Source organism: Macrobrachium rosenbergii, chromosome 54, assembly GCF_040412425.1.
Source record: "Macrobrachium rosenbergii isolate ZJJX-2024 chromosome 54, ASM4041242v1, whole genome shotgun sequence".
Taxonomy (NCBI): domain Eukaryota; kingdom Metazoa; phylum Arthropoda; class Malacostraca; order Decapoda; family Palaemonidae; genus Macrobrachium; species Macrobrachium rosenbergii.
Genome location: NC_089794.1, coordinates 48,118,867 through 48,140,979, shown reverse-complemented (window position 1 = coordinate 48,140,979; position 22,113 = coordinate 48,118,867). Strand labels below are relative to the sequence as shown.

Sequence of the window (22,113 nt, the reverse complement as noted above, 5' to 3'; positions counted from 1 at the left end):
TTCTGGAATGAGGATATTCTGTGCCAGCATAAGGGCAAAAATAAGGAGACAGGATTAAAAGCGTAAGGAGTGGCCAACCATGTGAAAATGCATTTACAATAGGGGAGAAGAAGTCCTGGGCATTTTCTACCGGCTTTGTCTGGCAACTGCCCTCTGACTCCCCCAGTTAAGTTAGGGAGTGTAATTTCTTAAGATATTTTATCTCTTTAAAATGGCAGAAGGCATGAATTCATATATATATATATATATATATATATATATATATATATATATATATATATATATATATATATATATATATATATATTTTATATTTTCACTGTATATATATATATCCTTTTACTACATAGGGTATGTACAGTACTTGCTTTGCTTGACGTTATAATTTTCACCGATCCTTCTCACATTTGTACATATGTAGTAGAGCATATGTATAGTGTATATATATATATATGTGTATATATATATATATATATATATATGTGTGTGTGTGTGTGTGTGTGTGTGTGTGTGTGTGTGTGTATATGTGTGTATATATGTATATATATATATATATATATACACTGTATACATATGCTGTACTACATATATACATGATATATGTGAGAAGGATCGGTGAAAATTATAACGTCAAGCAAAGCAAGTACTGTACATACTTTGTAGTAAAAGGATACGTAGTTAAGTGAAAACTTAAGGAAATAAGGTAAATAATTTTACTGCTGATAACATAATTGTAAACTCAACAGTAGGAACAAAATCTTATAAGAACAATACATATAAGCCACGCACGCTGCATATACACCTGGACTTTGGACCAGGTCGTAGTTTTTAATATATTTTTAAGTGTATGTATGTATGCTGTACATATACATACTGTACATGCAAATACTGTATACTCTATATGTGTTTTTGTCTGAGTTTTCTGTGAATGTGTAAGTGAGTGGCCTTAATTATTAACTTTAATGAACATTTTGAAAAATCTCTCCAGTACCTGTTTACCAAAACTCATTATGAAATATAGACATGTAAAGAAAACTGTCAACCTTACCCACCTCCGATTCTTCCAAGTACTTGCCATCTAAAGTGAGAAACTTTCCTTCCATGCCATGGCTTAGGAAGAAAAAGAGAACTGAATCGATGTCCTTAAGATCCTCCTCGTGGCTGAAGTCCTCCAAGACCTTCAGCGTTTGTGTCCTTGTCAAATCTTCTTGAACTTGAACTTTGTAACCCATCTGAAAGCATCCAGAATAACAGACTGTATATTTCCCCATCAAAGTCTTCCTCTCCTTCTGATCTGCATACTTTATTACGAATTTATCCTGTTCTTTCAGCAAGACAACCATCTCTGAACACTTGGATCCATCTTTTCACCTATACTAACCTGTTTATTCCTTTTACATTCATCCACATTATCACCTTTCCAGCTCTTCTTATATCACGCATACTACTTATACAATTCATCACTACAACTTCCACCTTCTTCCTTTTATTTCACATTCAGCATTCCAGTTCCACAGAGAAGAGTTAGTTCAACAAGACCTCCTACACATACTGTGCCACTCTCTTCTGTGCTGCATGCAATCTGTTACTTCCTGAATATTACGAGCATATCACCCCAGGGCCTTTTCTTCACCATCTAGCTACCATTACCCTTGGCTTTCCTTTTCCTTTTCTCCATCATCATGTTTTTCACCAGCATTTCATCCTTCATTCTCTCCAAACGACCAAACCACCAGAAAATTCTTTGATCCATCTGTTTTCAATTTGTGGTATTTTCCCATTTCTTCGTCATCGATAACCTAGATGTTGTGACGCCAGTTTTAATAGCCATAATTTCCAGTTTCTCACCTTTTTAATCTCTGTTATTCCCCATACACAAACCATTCACATTTAATATTCACACTACTGCTAAACATTGCTTCCGTAGAAACTCCACTCATGAATCTTTTATACAGACACTGCTAACTCCTAAGCTTCACATATTTTTGTGACTGCACATTCTGCTATCAACCAATACATTTGTTCCCCAAAACAGATATGGATAAGAGTGTACTTTTTAGCTGACATGAGTTGAGCCCACTGCATAGTAGGCCTAGTAGGTGTGGCGGTTGTTGTCCTTGGACAAACTTGTTTGTCCCAGCACAGCTGTCCCCAGTCTTCTTGACAATTCAAACAGTTCCCCTACTCCACATCTCTCAGCTATCCTAGATGCAATCATTCTTTGCCTCTGTGTTTTGCACACCCTGCCTTATACCTTCCATCGTATGAGGTGCCATAATATCCTATTTCCTTCTGTATTGCATTAACCCCAAATACTAATAGTGTATTGCATCTGCTCCTACTTTTCAAACTGACAGAGGTACTACCTGTTCGAATAGATCGTTCAAATAAATAGTATCTGATTGGGCTCCATGTCTGAAATTTTTGCCTTCAAATTTTATATTATTAATAATCAAGACTTTTCCTCTTGGACGGCTGGTGTTCTTATAAATCTTGAGGCTGGGTTCCTTTATCTCTCCATATGTTACTCTTGGTTTTATGACCTGAAAAATTAATAAACCCATTAAATGATGCTTAAATTATATATGTATTATCATATGTGTATGCTAACAATATTTTGGTTAAGAAAAGTATAGCAGCACTGAATAAAGGAGATTGTCACCACTACTAATATTACTTGTTCTACCATTATTTTAACAACAAACTTGATAGCTTTGATCAAGTTGAAGAGAGAGATTATATTTAATAACTATTTATTGTTCATTTAAAAAATATATGATAAATTCAATGTGTTCACAAGTCATTTAAGTTTCAAACTCTTTCTCATAAAAAAATAAAATCGTAATTGCTAACTAGAAAAAATTATTTTTTTATAATTATGCATTCAAAAGAATTTCTATGGAAAAGTCCTTATGCTGGCAGGCTTTAGTTTGTAAACTAAAAACTCATATTTATGCTGCAGAAGAGTTGCACGCATGTCCTTATGCTGGCAGGCTTTAGTTTGTAAACTAAAAACTCATATTTATGCTGCAGAAGAGTTGCACGCATGTCATTCTGCTATATACAATAAGTCAGGAGGTCCATAGTAGCAAACCCTTCCCCTTCCCTTGCTGCCAGTTCAGGGGACAACACTCTAAGGTAACGTTAAGTGAAGGGAGGGTTAGGAAATAGCATACACTACTCTTCTGCACTTGTGCCAAACTTACTTCCTGGAACTGAAGTTCGTAAACGTCTGCGTCAGCTTCATCCTCCACATTTAGAACACTACAGAGCTGACGATGTCCTCGTTTTCTGGCTATTTCAAATGGCGTGTGGCCGTTTGCATTCCTCTCATCCTTATTGCAAGACCTGTCTTTCACCAGTTCTTCTGCTGAGCCTATGGCATTATACTTGGCAGCCAGGTGAAGTGGGGTTGACCCATCTTTTGTCCTTTTATTGATAGAGGCTCCATTGTTTAGCAGACTTCTGACAACAGGTCGATTGTCGTGAATGACTGCCAAGTGTAGAGCAGTTTCGCCTTCATAAGATTCATTGTTTGTTTCTGCACGGAAGGCAATCAACTTTTCTACTACATCTATGTATCCTCGGAGGGACGCTACCATTAGAGGTGTGTAACCATCATTGTCCAAGGCTTCCACATCAGCATGTCTCTTCAGAAGAACCTGTACTAAGGACAGGGAACCCTTGGCAGCTGCAACATGGAGTGGCGTAACGTATTTTGAGGTGGGTTTGTTGACATCAGCCCCGTTATTGAGAGCACTTTCAAGATCTTCAACTTTTCCAGAGAGTAATGCCGTGATCATTTGCTGATGACAGAACAGAAAGGTGGAATTATCGTTACTATATTACAGTAGTGAAAACCTAGCATAAAAGTGTTTAAAAGCCAATTTGGACAACAAATTATTTAAAAATTATCGTATGCTATAACACAAGAGTCAAACTTTTAACCAAGAATGAATGTAAACTATCACAGTTGTCTCCTAAACACACATAACAGAACTCTAATAACAGAATTTGATTAACAATCTCTTCATCCTTGAAATACTACAGATTTTTAAAGTAATTTATATTTTTCCTAACATAAAAACCTGAAGGTCTTTACATAGGATTTGCTTGTAGCACGAGCTGGAACGCCGTTTAACTTTCAAAGTAGTTAACTACTGACGGTAGGGTGGAAGCCCTGCCCACTCATCGGTATGCACTCCACCTTGCCTTTCGTCCTAGGTATCAGAATGAGGGGTGGCTGAGGTGGGCCATAAATGTAAAGACCTTCAGGTTTGTATGTTATGAAAAATACAAATTACTTTCAAAATCTATAGTTTGTTCCTACATGAATACAAACCTTTGGTCTTTACATAGGAGACTCACCCTTTGGTGGGTGGATTCTAGGTTAATCACTGAACTGACTGCTAGGTCTGCTCACCTGGGTCTCTCTTTCTGGTCTCGAAGAGCAAAGGAAGAACACCTGCACCTCTAATCTGTTGAACATATGGGATGTTCAACTGTCAGACTTCCAATCCTTTCGAATTAATGAATTTGTGTCATTAATTCAAAAAGGGCTTGGATGAACCCATAGTGTTGGAGACAATAAAAAGCTAAGATAACCAACAGGTTTGTTTGATTGTCAGCCCTCTCTCCCCTTGCTAGAGAGAGGGGGAGGACTTGCATCTAGCAATCCACAGTACTCTAGATTATGGACAGGGTACTCAGTTATCTAGACTCACCTGCATAACACGCCAGTCCAGAATGTGACGGCTTGCCCTCTGCCTCTCTGCCCTTCAGGAGAGGAAGATAAAAAGAGAAAAGGGAGGAGGCCAGTCGGTCAGACACACTCTTCCACAACCGTACACCTTAGGCGAGATGCTACCTGTCCCTCTAGGACAGCCGGGTGAGCTACACAACTTGTTGAGCAGCCACCAAAGGACCCAAGGAAAACATGTCCAAGGAGTTATGGGCAATGTCCCAAAGGTAGAAGGACGTGAATGTGGTTTATTGAGACCACACTCCTGTCCTTAATACCTGTGGAACTGACAGTTTCTTATGGAATGCAAGGGACGGTCCAGTGCCCCTAACCTCATGAGCTCTCACCTGGAATGTACTCCTGTCCACCACATGATATGTAGAGTATGCCCACTTGATCATCTCACGAAACCAGAAAAACACCTCTTTCTTGGTGTCGTGACACTCGGGCCTGAGCTGCCAAGTCCTCTTAAGATAGTACTGTGGCACCCTAATTGGGCACAGTAGCATCTCATCCTGATCACCACCAACACAGTCTTCTAGGGAGGGGATCGAAAAGGACTCGAATCTGGCATCAGGGACCAACAGATTCTGAGTCTTCCCCTGGGACAAACTCGAGCGTGACAGATCCCCATCCCCTCGTGTGCTTAACATGGAAGGAAAGACCATTGAAGTTCACCAACTCTTCGCCAATGCCAGGACAAGCAAGAACACAGTCTTGAGGGTCAGATCCCTGTCTGACAACTCTCATAAAGGCTTGTAGGGTACATAAGTCAGGCTCCATAAAACAAGAGTCATATCCCATTCTGGAGGCATGCGTTCCTTGGGAGGGCAGGACTGTTCGAAGCTTCACAACAGCATAGAGATCTCCCACAAGGGAGGGAGATCAATGCCTGTCAAGTGGAGGACTTGGGCCAGGGCAGACCTGTAGCCCTTAATAGCTGAAATGGTGAGAAGCTTCTCACAGCGAAGAAAGACGAGAAAGTCCGCTACCTGCTGAAGAGTAGCTCCAACCAGAGAGATATCCCCTCGATAACACCAACCACAGAAGACGGCCCATTTCCCCTGGCACACATCCGCAGAGGATGTACAAAGATATCCAGACATCTCTGTTGCTGTGTGGAGAGAAAAGACTCTCGCTCACAAGAGACACTGGATAGCCTCCAGCCATGAGGTGACTGTGTCTCCACAGCCTGGTGATACTTCTACATGCAGCTAGCAAAGCAGGTTGTGCCAGGGGGAAATCTCTCTCGTCATCACGGAAAGCAGAGCTATTAGGTCTGGATACCATTTCGCATGTGGCCACTTGGGAGCTACCAAGGTCATCCTGAGATTCAGGGGTGATCATTACCCCTTTGATCACCCGTTGAAATAAATCGGGAGAAGGCACAGGACTCAAGAATGTCCCATAGTTGCTGGAAGGCGTCTTCTCATGGGTCTGGGACAATAGTGCAGAAAGCCAGTAGTGTCCTGTTGTGCTGGATTGTGAGGAGGTCTATCATTGGAAAGCCCTAAAAATTGAACAATCTTTCTGCAATGTCTAGGAGCAGGGACCACTGTGTCCCTATCACCTGACCCTGACGACTGAGTTTGTCTGCCACCATCTTCCGTTTCCCCAAATGTACCTAGCTGATGGCTCTAACGAGTGTGCTGCTGCTCACTCGTGCACCTACACCGCCAACATGTGAAGCTGAAGGGACACCAGTCCCCCTTGCTTGTTGATGTATGCCACTACCGTGGTATTGTTGCTTATCAACACCACAGAGTGCCCCATCACTCGACCCTGAAACTTTTGAAGACTTAAGAAAGCTGCCTTGAGATCCAGGATATTGATGTGGAAGTGTCTGTTGTTCCAGTTCCACACATGTAAGACGAGCAGCTCTTCCTCTGTCGATGCATCCAAAAACAGAAGCATCTCAGGAGGGGGAGTGTCTAATGGCTCTCCTATTACGAGGTTCCTGTCGTCTAGCCACAAGGCTAAGTCCTGTCTCACTTCCTCCAAGAGAGGAATCGGAAAGAACCGGGAGTTCCTTGTCGGAGACCAGAACCCCTTCTTTCTCCACTGAAGGGAACAAAGATGAAGCCACCCATGAGGGACCAGCTTCTCCAAGGATGACAGGTGACCGAGAATGACTTGCCACTGCCAAGCTTGTTGCTCCAGGCGAGACAAGAACAACTGCGCTGCCTGTCTGAACTTGCTGATATGCAAGTCTGAGGGGAAGATTCTTGCTGCTGCCATATATATCAGCATGCCCAGGTACTTTTTCCTCTTTTTGGGTATGAAATTGGACTTCTCAAAATTTATCACGACTCCCATGTCGCAACAGAATTCAGGAAGTCAATCTCTGTCCTGGAGCAACTGCAAATGAGAGCTCACCATAATTAGCCAATCATTACCTCAGAAGACGTATCCCGTGCGAATGGACCCAAGTCAACACAAGGGTGAACACTCAAGTGAACACCTGGGAGTGGTTGAGAGCCTGAAACAGTATGCCTTGAGCTGGAACACTGTCTTCCCAAGGATAAAGTAGAGGTACTTGCGGGAGGACTGGTGAATGGGTATTCAAAAATACACATCCCTCAGATCCACGGAAAGCATGAAGTCAGGCTCCCTGATGGCAGCGAGTACTGAGCATGCTGTTTCCATCTTGAACCGAATCTGGCAAACTAATTGATTCAGGGGGAGAGAGATCTATAACCGGCCTCCATCCACCTGTCACTTTCTCTACGAGAAAGAGACAGCTGTAAAACCCTGGAGACCGATCTGTCACGACTTCTACTGTGCCCTTCTTCAGCGTCGCCTTCACCTCTCCCCACTCTACTGTGCCCTTCTTCAGCATCGCCTTCACCTCTCCCCACAGGGCGAGATCCTTCAGCAAGCTGGGAATGAACGTTTGGAAATGGACTGGATCATTGGTGTGGGGTGGCAGAAACCTGAAGGGAAGTAGATATCTTACCCGAAGAACATCCACTACCCAGGTGTCCGCTCCATATCGCTGCCATGTTGCCCAATGGTTCAACAGGCACGCCCCACCAAAGGCAGCATGTGGGGAGGAACGCCACCCCTAGCGTTCTCTTCCCTTCTTACCCTTGCCCCCCCTCTCCCAGGCAGAAAAGGAGGCTGAAAGGGCGCTGCTAACAGGGGCAGAAAAAGATTGGGTATTCCTGTGATGGTCCTCTGAAGCCTGGGACTGCCTAGGACCTGAGGAGGAAGGACCAGCCTGACCCGAATGTCAAGCTGCAGTGGCATGCAAGGACCTGGAGGTCTTGACCACTGCCTGGTGAACAAGACAGTCATTGTTCTCTGCTCTCTGCCAGTCCACCACGGCATCCACTTCTCCTCTAGGAAAGAGGGAAGTGGGATCCAGTACCAGTCCACTTCTAGGAGCCAAGGCTGACTCAGAACTGACAAACCTGGTGACCTGAGTCAAGACAGTGTCTCTCCTCTTACACACCAGGTTAGCCCACAGGTTAGCTTTCTGGTGGGCTAGGTAGTAGATGGCCCTACCTCCAGACATCAGTCTCCTAAATGTGGTGTCTTCCTCAGAGTTACGAGAACCCAAAGAGGAAGAGGAAGCGATCTTGGCCACTGACAGGAACCAGAGCTCAATCCGAGAAACTGTCTGGAATGCTGCCATGGCAGTGGATTCGAGTGCTGCCACCTCCTGCTAGAAAAGGTAGACTCCCTCTGTATGGAGGTGGTCCAGTGACAGACCCGGGCGCAGGTGAACCAGGTCCAGGTCAGTCTGTTTAGTCGGCAATGGCTTCTCCGAGTGAATGTAGTATTTATTCCGGCGAGTGAGAGGTTGAGGAAGTGTCTTGCACCAGCGGCTAGACCTAAGAGAATTCACCTGGTCTAAAACCCCTTCAGCTAGTCCCCACCATGGCAAACCCAACAAGGCTTTGGGTTCTTTCTGGGGTCACCAAAAGACTTTGAGGGCTGACAAACAGTCCACGGGAGCGGCCACGGTCTCTTCCTCGAAGTCGTTATACTGACAAATGATCTCTGCATAGGTCCTCTGCAACTCAGGGGTGTCCGAGTCCTGGGGACTAGGACCCTTGAGCCCTTCTAGGTCACGGTCTCCCCAGGTTACACTCCCTGCAGGAGAGAGACATTCACCAGAAACCCCTGGTGATCTCTCCATCACTCGAGCATATGACAGGTCCAGTCCGAGGGCCGTTCCTGGAGTGTAAACTTCCATGGACGGGCTGAGATGGGAAAGCAAATGTTCTCGGTCCTGCACTGTAGGCCTGTCTTACTCCCAGCTCCTGGTAAACCCCGAAGAAGTGAAGGGGACAAGTGAGAGACGCCTAGTACCCTTCACAAACCTGCTGGAGGCTGAAGCCCCGACAGGTGAGGAAGGCTGTGGGTGGTCATCAACCCACAGTGACGACGGCCGAACAGATTGAGGGGGAGCGTTTCTGTTGACGCGAACATGAATGAGGGCTGTCCCAAAAACGAGATACAGTCTTCTTGGAGGTTGGGACCTCTACAAGAGAAGAAGACTGGTTGGGGGACCTCCTCTTGCCCCTCCCAGTTGAGCAGACTGGTAGGCCGGCATTACCCTTCCGGGACCCTGGCACCTTTCCTGTACAGGAACGTGCAGGGGGTGAGGGAGCACCTTGCATTCTCGAAGCTCACTCTCTCTCGCTGGGCCAGGCCTGGGTCCACAGACTGGTGACCCCTACCAGCCCAGGAAGGTGACTTCCTGGGAGCAGCACCGGTGCCATGGGGGTCCATGGAACCCCGTGCAGCGATAAAAGGCCCCTTACCAGCCCGAGGAAGATGAATTCCCAGGACCGGTACCGGTACCATAGGGGTCCGTGGAACCCTGTGCAGCGGTTGCTCCCATGTCTGTAGAGAGGGTAGGAGTGCAAACGAGAGATCCCGTAGCCTTTTCCATGGAAGAAGGCAGACCATCAGAAGCCCAACGAGACTTCTTACGGCTGGAAGAGGCAGCCTTCTTCTTCCTCCACTTGCTAGCTTTGGAAGAAGAAGGGGAGGAGGTGGAAGTACATGATGAAGACAATGACAAAGATGACTTCTGACTCCTCTTCTTTGACCTCCTCTTACAGTCGTGGCAGGCCTTGGAGAACAGTGAGTGGAGAAGGATGTCCCCTCAAGGGGAGGAAGTCAGAGGGAGCATTTGAGAGCACACTACCAGGGGCAAGATCATAGGAACCACTGCTGTAGTGGTGGTCCTTGATCCAGTAGACATCGTGGCAGTAGACATTGTCATGGTCGTAGAAGTGGCATCACAGGGGGGCATTAGAGGCCCTCAAGTGCACAATCATCCCCTCCACAGAAGGCATCTCCAGGAGGCCTAGGGAGGGCCATAACTCCCTAAGCCCCTCAGGCAACACCACACCTGCAACACAAGTCGCGTTCAGAGGGACACTCTCCCTTCGCCCCAAGGGGGAAATATCTTCACCCCCCCACACAGCGAACAGGGAACAGGGACTGCTGGCGAAGTCATACTGGGCAACCACCCCCCAACTCTGACTCGCTACTGACGAAGCAGTAGGAGATGGTGAAGGGGAGACCACTTCCTTAGGAATGGTAACAGCAGGAGGCAGTTTGGCCAGGGGCAGGAAGGATCCAGAAAGAACCTTTGGTGTCACCCACTGGCAGCATATTGCAATCCAGTGACACCCGGGAAACCCTCCTCTCTCTCTTCCTTTTCCAGGCAAACTGCACCCACTGTTCAGATGGCCAAACACGACACTCAAAACAAGGGCTTGATTGATTGCACATATGTTTCCTGTGCAAAGTGTGCACAGGGTATGAGGGTCAATCTCAAGAGAGGAGAGGAACCAATTGCAAAGTTTGTCAGTGCCAGGGCAACGCCTCATGACACATGGTCTCCTCTCCTTAGGCTCAGATAAGTCATGGATTTGCATTATATATATGCAAAACAACAACAAACACTCATAAAACAAACACAAGAAGCAAAAGAAAGGAAAAATCAAATAGTTAGTTGGGCAGAGAAAATGTCTACACTTGATGGCGGCCAAAATCAAAGTGAAATGCATACCGACTAGTGGGCGGGGCTTCCACCCTAGCATCGGTAGTTAATTACCTTGTTTGAAAGTTAAGCGTCCGCTCCAGCAAATTCTATGTAAAGACCGAAGGTCTGTATTCATGTAGGGACAATTCCATCTTAAAGTTATGACTCCCACATAGAGTTCCCACTGACAAATCTTCTGTTCCGGACTCATCCCTCTTTTCTTGAACTTTTTTTATATTTGATATCTATTTTCATGCATTCGTAGAACTTCCCTGTAGGGGGTAAGTGCAGTCAGTGCACCTCACACGGTGCACTTTAGGCATTACTAAAGATCCTTTGTTGTGTCCTTTCGGCCCCTAGCTGCAACCCCTTTCATTCCTTCTACTTTACCTCCATTCGTATTCTCTGTCATCCAGCTTGTTATCCACTCTTCTAACAGTGGTTTCATAGTGCAACTACGAGGGTTTCCTCCTGTTACATCTTTCAAACCTTTCTACTCTTAATTTCCTTTTAAGTGCTAAATGACAGCATATATTTCAGAAAATATGGCTGCTACAATTTTAAAGGACACATATATGCATTTCATAGCTTCAATGCTTTAAGATGTGATGGAAGAATTTTTGGAGTGAGATGGTACTGACAGAGCCGTCAGTTGTAAAATCTTTGTATTCAGCAAATAGTTTGATTCCTCAGCTATCTGCGTGAGAACCTCAGCAATATTGCCGGTCAGGTGATCTCCGAAGTGTTATGTATATTCGTGAGTACGTGCGTTAATTTGATCTAGATTATGCCAAAATCTGCCCTAAAAGTGAGTTTGATCGTTCATTAACGTGATAGAACTGCAGTTGTCTAGACGTAGCTTTGGAGAGGATCCAGGCTTTGAAATCGGCAGATAAGGTAGAGTTTGAAATCTCTGTTTTTATGGGAGAAAATTGAACTTGTGATTTTTACCATGATTTTCTGATCATTATGAACTTTTGAACTGGTGTGAGAGATTTAATATGAATATTCATACCTCTTTTATATTATTGTTTTGTCATGTTACGTTTGCCATATCTTGGCTATGCATTTTACACTTTCCATTATTGTGTTTTGCATTTCATATATTTTTGGGAGTTTTCTATCATGTTTAATTCTTCCAACAGATGTCTGTGGACAGTGTGGACTGGTTCGAATAACATGTGGTAGACTGTTTTTTTTTTTGACATGACTTTAGTTATTGATTTGGGGAGTATGTGTGAGTTTGGATATTTTCAGGCTATTAGCCATAATGAGACTTCTTTAATCAGAAGTGTTTTGCAGTTCAGAGTTTAGTTATCTGACTCGATAATTCATTTATTCATTTATTATGCATTTTAATCTTTGCTTTGTTTTATTCATTTCTTGTTGGGTTATTTGAATAATAAACCTATTTTTGTAGAAACTATTGCGTTTCTTTAAATAGTCCATTTAATTGCTTTGGTGAGAATGAGTGAGATTCGGGTGGGTGAACTTCGGAAAACGATGAGAGAGAGAGAGAGAGGCGATACACGGAGAGAGAGAGAGAGAGGCGATACACGGTGAGAGAGAGAGAGAGAGAGAGAGGGGAGAAAAATGGATGTAAGTGTTATCGTGAGCGAACCTTCATACGCCGTTTCCTGAATAAAGATTGTTGGAGCACGTTACGTACACTTTCAAAAAAGTGTTAATTCTGTCCTTGTTACAGAATTAAATGCTGGCAGCGGTGTCTCTGATTTTAAATGGTGGCAGCATGATTTTAATGTCTTTAATGATGGCGAAAGAGGGAGATTACTAATAGGCTAATTGATAACGTTGATACCCAAGGCGACGAGGCCGTGAGCGTCATGAGTGGTTACCACTCAGTCTTAAGATAGCGAGTTTCATAGGGGGTCGTGATTACGTGTGAAATACGGGGAATCTTTTTTTTTTTTCGTTTTGATTCGAGTACTGGGAGTGGGGAGTTGTGAAATAGATCTGGATGATCTCTAGAGCAATTTTGGGGTTAACAAAATACCCAAATAAGTGTGAATAGTGGCGATTGTGAGTTAATTACGCAAAGTGATGATTCAACAAGAAACGCGCTGGGTGGTTTTTTTGCTTCGTCTTCGAGTGGGTGACATCACAGGTTAGCAAGTAGAGTGATAGGTACTTCGTTTTCTGTTTCAAATTGGTAAGTACCCCATTCTCGTAAGTTGCGCAGAACTCCGTTTTCTGTTCTTCTTTTAGAGGGGGTAACTTTTACCTTTCTCTAGTGTTCTTTTTGGTTTCTTTTTTATGTTGTTACGCTCAGGGCGTGTGATTACTCACAAAATGCCGGACAATGCAGCAAGCACATCCCAATCAATTGTGGTGCATAAAGTGACGAGCGTTAGTGCGGGAATTAGTAATTTTAAAGGGTTAGTTGACGGGAAGCCAACCCAAAATATAGAAACTTTCATCGAGTCAGTGAACAATTATCTGAATTCCAAGAAAATTACGAATGGCGCTGAAGCTTTAACAGAGGCTAAATCATTTCTGGATTTAGATAAAGGAGATATTGGGAAACGAGCACGCAGTTTCGGGTTCAGAAGGTGTAAAACTTGGAATGAACTGCAGAAATTTCTACGAGCTACTTATGGCGGAGTTCAACGTGAATGCGCAGTTCGAATTTGCGAGAGTTTCTCAAAATAAAGAAGGGCAATGATTCACTAGTCACATACAGTGCGAATTTATTTGATGCAGTAGTTGAGTTAAAGAAATCTATAATAGGCTCTCCATGGGTAACTGGAAATAATATCTCCTTAGATAATTTTGAAAGATTGTTACACTTTGCTTGCCTTTTAACGTCGGTCCCAGATGTAATTGTAGATAGTTTTGATAAGAGAATTGATCAGGATACAGACGAATCCTTTTGTTTGCACAGATTAACAAAAATCTAGCAAAATGCCCGACACTGGACAGTAGTTTTGTACAGGGAGGTGCAAAGATGTCAGCTGCAGTTTCCAAACCACAGAATAATGATAGTCGCTCACATTCGGGAAATGATGCAACAGCGAAGACATGTGCACGAGTAGAATCGAAGAAAATTCCAGAGAGATCAGTCACAACGATACGTTGTTTTAATTGTGATAAAATAGGACATAGTAAATCAAATTGCAGAGTGAGATATTGTTCAGTTTGCAAATCTTCAGATCATGGATGGAGATTTTGCCCAGCCACGAAGAATAGAGAATATTCAGGGAAGTCACGGGGAGGCTTTTCTAAATATGACAGGAGAATTCCACATGATGCAAGTTCTAGATACACAAAGGAACAGCAGAATTTTCACAAGATAAGTTCGAAAACGGACACAGGATAATGACTAATCAGGTCGTAGAGTCACTAGAACCTAGGCCAATTGTACGTGGATTCTCTAATGGCAATGAAATTCATATTTTCATTGATTCTGGTAGCTCAGTTAACTTAGTAAATGCTGACCTTTTTCACTCGAGGTTTCCAGAGTGCAAATTAGTCCCTTCTAGTGAGACAGTGTGTGATGTACAAGCGAGGAAACTGAATATTTTAGGTTCGTCATTTCTTACGCTTTGTATCGGCGGAAAGACAATAGTAGAATCATTTTTGGTCATAGAAGGATTAGCCTTAGGTGAAATGGTTTTGCTAGGACACCCTTCTTGTATGCGACATAACATCAACATTCTTACGGGAGTTCAGGGAATTACAATAGGTGAGTCAGGTTGTTTTGTTCCATATATACACAGGGAAAAAACTTGTGAGAAACCTAAGACACAGTCGGAGACATGTGTAACACAGTCATTAGAGAGTGAAGATATTCCGCAAAGATCTTTCAAAGGATTTTTGTTGGAAGATATTGAATTGCAACCGCGAGTTCCTACATTAGTTAAAGTGCCTCTGAAAGAGAAAAAGTTTCCTTCTCAAGTGTGCGTTGTTGAGGGAACCGAGAAATTCAAAGACGTTGTGAGTACGGTGTCAGTGAATGAAATTTCAGTCGCAGGCGTGACTTCAGTAGAATTAGTTAGCTATCAAGACTCAGTGAAAAAATATCACAAAGGTACTTATGTAATTGATTTTGAAGAGTTTAATGAAGAGCATAAACTAGTGAGTTTTTGTGGAGACGGGAATATGTTTCCTAACGAGGAGCAACAGTTCCGAAGTCAGGTTCTACATGAACATTTGGCTAAAGTTGATTATCCTGAGTATTCAGATAAAGTAGAGAAAGTGTTGAAAGAATATCTAGATATCATTGCTTTGAAGGGAGATAAATTAGGAGTTACAGATGTTTTAGAACATTCAGTCTGCCTAGAAAAGGGTACAAATCCCATATATATTCCAGCATATCGAATTCCTTTTAAGATCAGAGAAGAAGTAGAAAAAGAAGTTCAGAAGTGGGAGTCGGAAGGCATTATCAGACCGTCCAATTCTCCGTTTAATTTTCCTTTGCTTGCAGTTCCTAAGAAAGACGGTAGTATCAGAGTTTGTGTAGATTTTCGTAAATTGAATGAAAAAACATGCCCAGATAGATATCCGGTAGCTTGTTTGCCTGATTTGTTTGTTGAGATCGGTGGCAAGAATATATATTCATCTATAGATCTGATGCAAGGGTTTTTACAAGTTCCCCTTTGTGAGAGTAGCCGTAAATATACAGCATTTTCGGTACCAAAGGGACATTACGAGTTTAATAGGATGCCTTTTGGATTACAAGGGTCCCCAATAACATTTACTAGACTGGTTAACACAGTACTTCATGGCTTGTTAGGAAAGTCGGTGTTTGTGTACATGGATGACATTCTCATATGCACAGATACAATTGAAGAACATCTAAAGGTGTTAAAAGAAGTCCTCAAGCGATTACGGTTCGCTGGATTAAAGGTCAAATTGGCAAAATGTGAGTTTCTGAAGAGAAAAATTGTCTATTTAGGACATGTTATCTCTAAAGAGGGAGTTAGAGTGAATGATGAGAAAGTTAAAGCCATTGTGAATTTTCCAGTTCCCAAAACCAGGAAACAGATTCGTTCGTTCCTAGGTATGTCGGGTTTCTTTCGCCGTTTTGTGCGGAATTTTTCTACAATAGCGTCTCCATTGACAGATTTGTTACGAGAAGACGTTAAGTTTGTTTGGGGTGATAGTCAACAATTAGCTTTTGAGAAGCTTAAGAACGCTTTGGTGAACCCACCAGTTTTGAAGTTTCCAAATTTTAGTCAACCGTTCACCTTAGTGACTGACGCGAGTCAGGAAGGTATAGGTGCGTGTTTGATGCAGAAATTTGAGGGGAAATTACACCCAATTGCTTTTTATAGCAGAAAGTTCAAAACGCGTGGTAGTAACGAAAGGATGATGTCAATTGTGGACAAGGAGGCTTTCGCAGTCGTCTCTAGCCTTGTTCATTTTAAGATGTTGTTGTTGGGAAATAAAGTTGAGATTTTTACAGATCAACCGTTGTTAGAGCTTTTTAATAAGCCAAATTTGTCGCCCAAGAGAGCACGTTGGTTCCTAACATTGAGAGATTTTGATGCAAACCTCAAATACATTGAAGGTAAGCATAATGTAGTTGCAGATGCATTGAGCAGACATTTTCCGGTCGAGGATGAGGAAATACACACCGAATCCTATGTGGGAGAAGAGAGTAAATATTTGGTGTCTAATGTCTCTGATAGTAGTAGTTCTGAGATATCGCATGTAGAGGACATACACGTTTCTACAGTGCATACTTCGGGGAGAAATAGTGAGTCGGCAGTCTCGGGAGAGATTGTTATTCGTGATAGTGAGAGTAACGCTGTGTGTTATATTACGGGTGAAAATGTCACTTGGGACATAGGCTTGCTCGAACAAAAGCAAGATGAAGATAAATTGTTGTCAGATGCTAAGGCATTTCTTAGGGAGTTTCACCGAAGAAAGGGTATAAGTTGCCTTTTCTGGTCTAGAGTTGGAGAATAATTTATTGGTGAGAAAAGTTAAGTATAACTTGCGAAGTACTCGAAGCATGGGTGAGATTACACAAATCATCGTGCCAGAGAGTCTAGTACCACAAGTTCTAGACATTGTACATTGTAAATTTGGTTCTGCCTCATTTAGGTGTGGACAAGACGTATGAAAACGTCAGGTCAAAGTTCTTTTGGAAAAATATGTTTTCCGCAGTAGAAGCCTTTGTGAAGAAGTGCGCTATTTGCAATGCGAATAAGCCAGCGACGACAGTGTCGTGTCGTTTGGGTTCATATCCCATACCACATAGGCCGTTTCAGAGAGTGCATATGGATATTCTGGGTAACTTCTCAGAGTCCGCTTATGGTTATAGACATTTATTAGTAGTTGTTGACGAGTTGACTCGTTTTGTCGAGATTTTCCCACTGAAGTACAAATCAGCTGAGGAAGTTGCTATAGCGTTCTTTAAGGGGATAATTTGTCGATATGGTGTTCCTGAATGTCTGATCACAGACAATGGTAGGGAGTTTATTAATAAGACTTTAGACGGTCTTGCTAATTTGTTGGGGATAAAGAAAGTATCTATAATCCCGTATAGACCTGAAGCGAATGGGTTATGTGAGAGGGCGAATCGGAAAGTAATCGAAGCTTTGCGCATGACGGTGGGAGGTTCCGATACACATTGGGACAGATCGTTGGATGAAGTGCGATATAGTATCAATACTATGATGAACGACACAATTGAGATATCTCCAGCAGAAGCTTTGTATGGGTACAAGTTGAAAGGACCTTTTGATTTGTTACCAGAGTGTGTTCAGGGTGATGTTACGGTCACTTCGTTGATAAATACAGCGAGAGAAAGATTTGCACGTATCAGTAAAGAACTTGAACTTAGTTCGCGTGCAATGGTAGAGAAAAGTAACGCGAAATCGAGGGGAGTAGCTTTTTCGATGGGTGATAGAGTGTTTGTTAAAGTGAATGTTCGGAATGATCTGAATTATAAATTAAGTCCGAAGTTCCACGGACCTTTTGAGATTGTAGAGATCAAAAGAGGGAATAGATTTGTAGTTAAAGATGTAAATACCGGAGTGACGAAATTGACCCATATTTCGAAGTTGAAGAAAGTTGGGATGTAATGGAACATTTGTATATAGTCATTAATGGAACGGTTGTATATAGTTAGAGGGATAAATGGGTTGATGTTTGTATATATATGATATTTTTTTTTTTTTTTTTTTTTGTCTCTTATTCATTTTGGATGTTGAAGTTCTTAATCATTTGTTTTCGAATGATTTTGGGAGTTGAGACATGGGCTAATTTCATACGAGATTTGACCCGTGTGTTAGTGTGTTATGGTGTTATGATGTGTTTCATCATCTGACGCAATATGTGTGTTGTTTGGGATATTTTTTTTTGGGAGGTACTTAGTATATCGGACCGAACAAGTCTGATCTTTTTTTTTTTTTTTTTCGGGTTGGGAGATCGTATTTGAGTATTTGGATTTTTTTTCCAGTTTCTTTTTTTTTAAATGAAGAGAGCTGTATTGTGAGTAATTGTAGTTGTTAAGATCATGGGAGCGATTGCCATTACGTCAATTGCTATTTTGTTGCGAAATATTTGCTAACCGGAGTAGAACTTTCATGTCTTTTACGAGATATGATACCTTTTAGGTTTGGATAGGATTCTCGAGTATTTTTTTTCTGTTGGATAGAATTTTTTTTTTATGAGTGAGTTCCGTAGAGTTATTGTGCTTAGTAGTGAGTTGACTGTGATTATTCTGAGATACAAACTTGGAATTAGTTCACATTGTGAGTGTTTGACTTTTGCATTAGTAGTTTTGTTTGGTTCAGTAACATGAGACCTTTTTGTTATTAGACCTTTTTCGAGTCATTTTGGGAGACTCAGTAGTGACATGGGATAGATTAGAGACCATGTTCATTTTGGGAGATCAATATCAAGGTTCGGGAGTTGATTATAAGACAAGTTGTACTTTAGTTAGAGAGAAGTGTGTGTGTGTGTGTAGTATTTTTCCAGTTGCGAGTTGTGTCTGTGGGTGGTTGTGAGTTATCATTAGTTCATGGACAGACTCCGACAGAATGTGACTTTAGACAGTTCCTGCGAGATTACCACATTGAGTCCACCAGTACTCTAACTGCCGCGTTCTGCAAAGAGTGCAGTTACAATGATGTGCCAGAACAACAAGTCGACGTCATTCGTCCTTCAAGGATCCAAGCTGTTTGATGCTGCATGCCGTGTGATGTCTACGGACTTTCTCGTACTTAGCCGTGCTGTATTCAACAGTTCTGAGAAGATAATTATGCGTCATACGCATAACGAGCATTTGGTAGTGGCGGTACCTACAACCAAGGTGCCAATGACGGTTCCACCGTTGGAAGACATTGACGATTCCGTGATGTTCCAGTATCAGGAATATATTATGCCGACAATTTTAATTGTCTTAATAGCTATTTTACTGATAATTCTTGTTGTGGGAGTAGTAAAGCTTATTCGTGTTTGTAAGATTACATGTAAAGGCTCTAAGAACACAACCCCAGTGACTTTGGAAGTGCGTCATGAGAGCAGTCCTTAAAGCTGCAGTGCAGTAGACATTGCTAATTGAGCATAGCCCTATTCTGTTATGTTTTATACATATGCTTTTGTTTTAGTTTGCCGTTAAGGAGAGCGAGACGCTCTTATGTGGTGGCCGAGCTCTATTTCAGAAAATATGGCCGTTACACATAGGTCCCAACTCGTGGCCTTTGGCCTAAATTCTATATTCCATTCCATTCCACTCTTAGAACTTACACATTCATTTATTGCTTGAAGCAGTCTGGCCATTTGTAGACCTTAACATCAGTCACTCTCTCCTGTTCGGTCTAACTCTTCCTTCATATCCTTATACAATAATAGTAAATTGAAAAATAATGGTTACTGCTTTCATATTTTAGTCATACAAGAGGTCATTACTCACTGTTATTAACTTTAAAATTACTCTCTTATTAACAGAGAAGAAAATATTAAATAGAGACAAGTGTTTGGGAGGTGATTTTGTTGATATGATAATGTGCACAATTTTACTTCAATTTTATACTTTCTCATATTTAATTGTAAGGTTTTGTTCTAAATATGAAATTGGAATGATAACATATGATGCATGTACAGTTCCCTCCAGGAATTTCGATACAACTACCTTCACCCATTAGGTCCTATTGTATGAGACTCTTATGTTAACACTGCAGGTCTTTGTTTACCTTTTCCCAAAATAATGAATGCGTCTGCATATTGTAACAACAGTCATGATCGGCTGGAGCAATTTATATGCCATGTTTCCTCATTTGCGTTTTTCTTTATTTACGTAAATTGCTGTGTAAAAGGGGTCATGATAATGTGGGTACATTTACAAAAGAAGAAAATGAGCTACAAAAATATAAAAGATTAAGTTATTTTACACTAGCTCTAAATTAACAGGCAAAGTAAAAATGGCATTCCGTCTTTAGCCATACATTGCCATCTTCCACCCACACATGGGTATGGATGAAGTTTGCCAAAGTCATTAACTTTTTATGAATTACTTTGTCTTAATTCTCGGCAGCTTGAGCTCACAGAGCACCAAAAATATTGTTTGTTACTATGACTCAGTTTCAGTGTGTTCATGGCGAGCTTGTAGGAGGTTTGTTATACAGCGAATTCAAATGATATGGATAATTCCATATAATAATGATAAATTATATAGGCTATCACGGCTCTTAACGAGTTATTGCATATGCATATATTCTACGTAAATATGCATGCTCATTCTTACCTAATTCATGAATGAAACCAAAAGAAATTTATTAACTTGTAAAACTGCTTGGTGAATTTCTTGCAACATTTACACCATTTACAGCCTTAGGGACCTACATGATTATATGTCGAACGAAATTGCCTCCTGAGCAATCCGTTAAAATCACCCTGCAATTAGATACGCTGACTCCATAGCCATGCTGTTGTTGTTGTTGTTTAAGATTAAGCCAGCCTTGTGCTGGCACTGACTCTTGCCATGCGGTTTTGAATGTGCACTGATATTGTCATGACTCAGGCCTAGTGAGGTTTTGAATGTGCACTGATATTGTCATGACTCAGGCCTAGTGAGGTTTTGAATGTGCACTGATATTATCATGACTCAGGCCTAGTGAGGTTTTGAATGTGCACTGATATTGTCATGACTCGGGCCTAGTGAGGTTTTGAATGTGCACTGATATTGTCATGACTCGGGCCTAGTGAGGTTTTGAATGTGCACTGATATTGTCATGACTCAGGCCTAGTGAGGTTTTGAATGTGCACTGATATTATCATGACTCAGGCCTAGTGAGGTTTTGAATGTGCACTGATATTGTCATGACTCAGGCCTAGTGATGGCATATAAATGTGAGAGGTCTGAGTTATATTGGATATAATGGCTTATCAATATTATACCTATTTGCCTTAATTTCTTAAGAAAGCCGATGGGAATTCGTTTTGATAAGTTATATAGTTTTGAATAATAATATGACTGCGTGATAAGTCTTATTACGTTGTTGATTCTTCGTTGATGGCTATACATTTTTTTTTTTTTCTGTCTGTGGGACTATGTTAGACTAAAAATCTATCCTGCCTAAATCTGAGAAGTGTAGACAGAAGATATATTGTCATTAGATTAGACTCTATTGATATGCTGTATCCTGAATTTTGCATCAACCACATATATCAATAGGAGTGTGACGTTGTATGTATAAATTCAGGGGAACTATGGTTGAAGGATAACATGGTATTGGAAATCTCTCAATTTCTGTGGCTGAAAAATCCAAGTCAGCGACTCCTTGAGTTGCCTAATAACAGTCGATTATCTTTTATGGGAACCATTGGATAAATAATGAGGAATAAATTCCTTTGTTTAATAGGTATTATTTGGGGCTTTTTATCCTTTTCCCAACATAAAAGAGTAATTTACGCACAAAATACAGATAATTTCCCTGTAAAATTTCTTTTCGCTACCTGAAACATGCTGTCTTTACACCAGGGGGCATGGGGGACTCATGAAGTTCAAGACTATGCAATTGAGGGTTATCTGGCAACTTGACTGCAGGGTGAAGATCAAGACAAAATTGACTGAAACAGGTTCTGTAGTCATTCAACCAAGTTCAAAATCCGTAGAACTTTACAAAGGAGGCTGCCTATTTAGATCTGTGTAATTCTACTTAAACTCCAAATTAATTTTTCGTCTTTAATCAAAGATGCTATAAATAAAAATCCAACTTGAAGTACCCTCTTAGTTAAAAAAAATTACAAGTTTAACGGATGATGAAAAATGCAGCACTCTGCCTGACAACAAAACACTGCAGAAAACGTTATTTTCTGGCTTAGACGTAGTTTACTGACAAGTCTGTAACCTTTTGATTAAAGTCTTCCAGGAAGTAGGTAAAACAAAACC

General features: G+C 41.6%; 2 protein-coding genes across 4 annotated transcripts in view; one reads left to right on the top strand and one right to left on the bottom strand.

The window, feature by feature from the left end:
- AdSL (adenylosuccinate lyase) overlaps window positions 1-22,113 on the top strand; it is a 184,864-nt gene that overhangs the window by 153,068 nt on the left and 9,683 nt on the right. The window lies entirely within an intron of this gene.
- LOC136835073 (ankyrin-1-like) overlaps window positions 1-22,113 on the bottom strand; it is a 92,590-nt gene that overhangs the window by 61,726 nt on the left and 8,751 nt on the right. For all 3 annotated transcript variants that reach the window (XR_010851971.1, XM_067098245.1, XM_067098244.1), the window contains exons 3-5: window positions 3,207-3,806; window positions 2,367-2,543; window positions 1,053-1,232 (exon numbers count right to left, since the gene is read on the bottom strand). Coding sequence is in view for 2 of the 3 variants with exons in the window: in XM_067098245.1 (XP_066954346.1) it covers window positions 1,053-1,232; window positions 2,367-2,543; window positions 3,207-3,806 (957 nt within the window). In the remaining variant the exon portion in view is untranslated. The remainder of the gene's footprint in view (window positions 1-1,052; window positions 1,233-2,366; window positions 2,544-3,206; window positions 3,807-22,113) is intronic.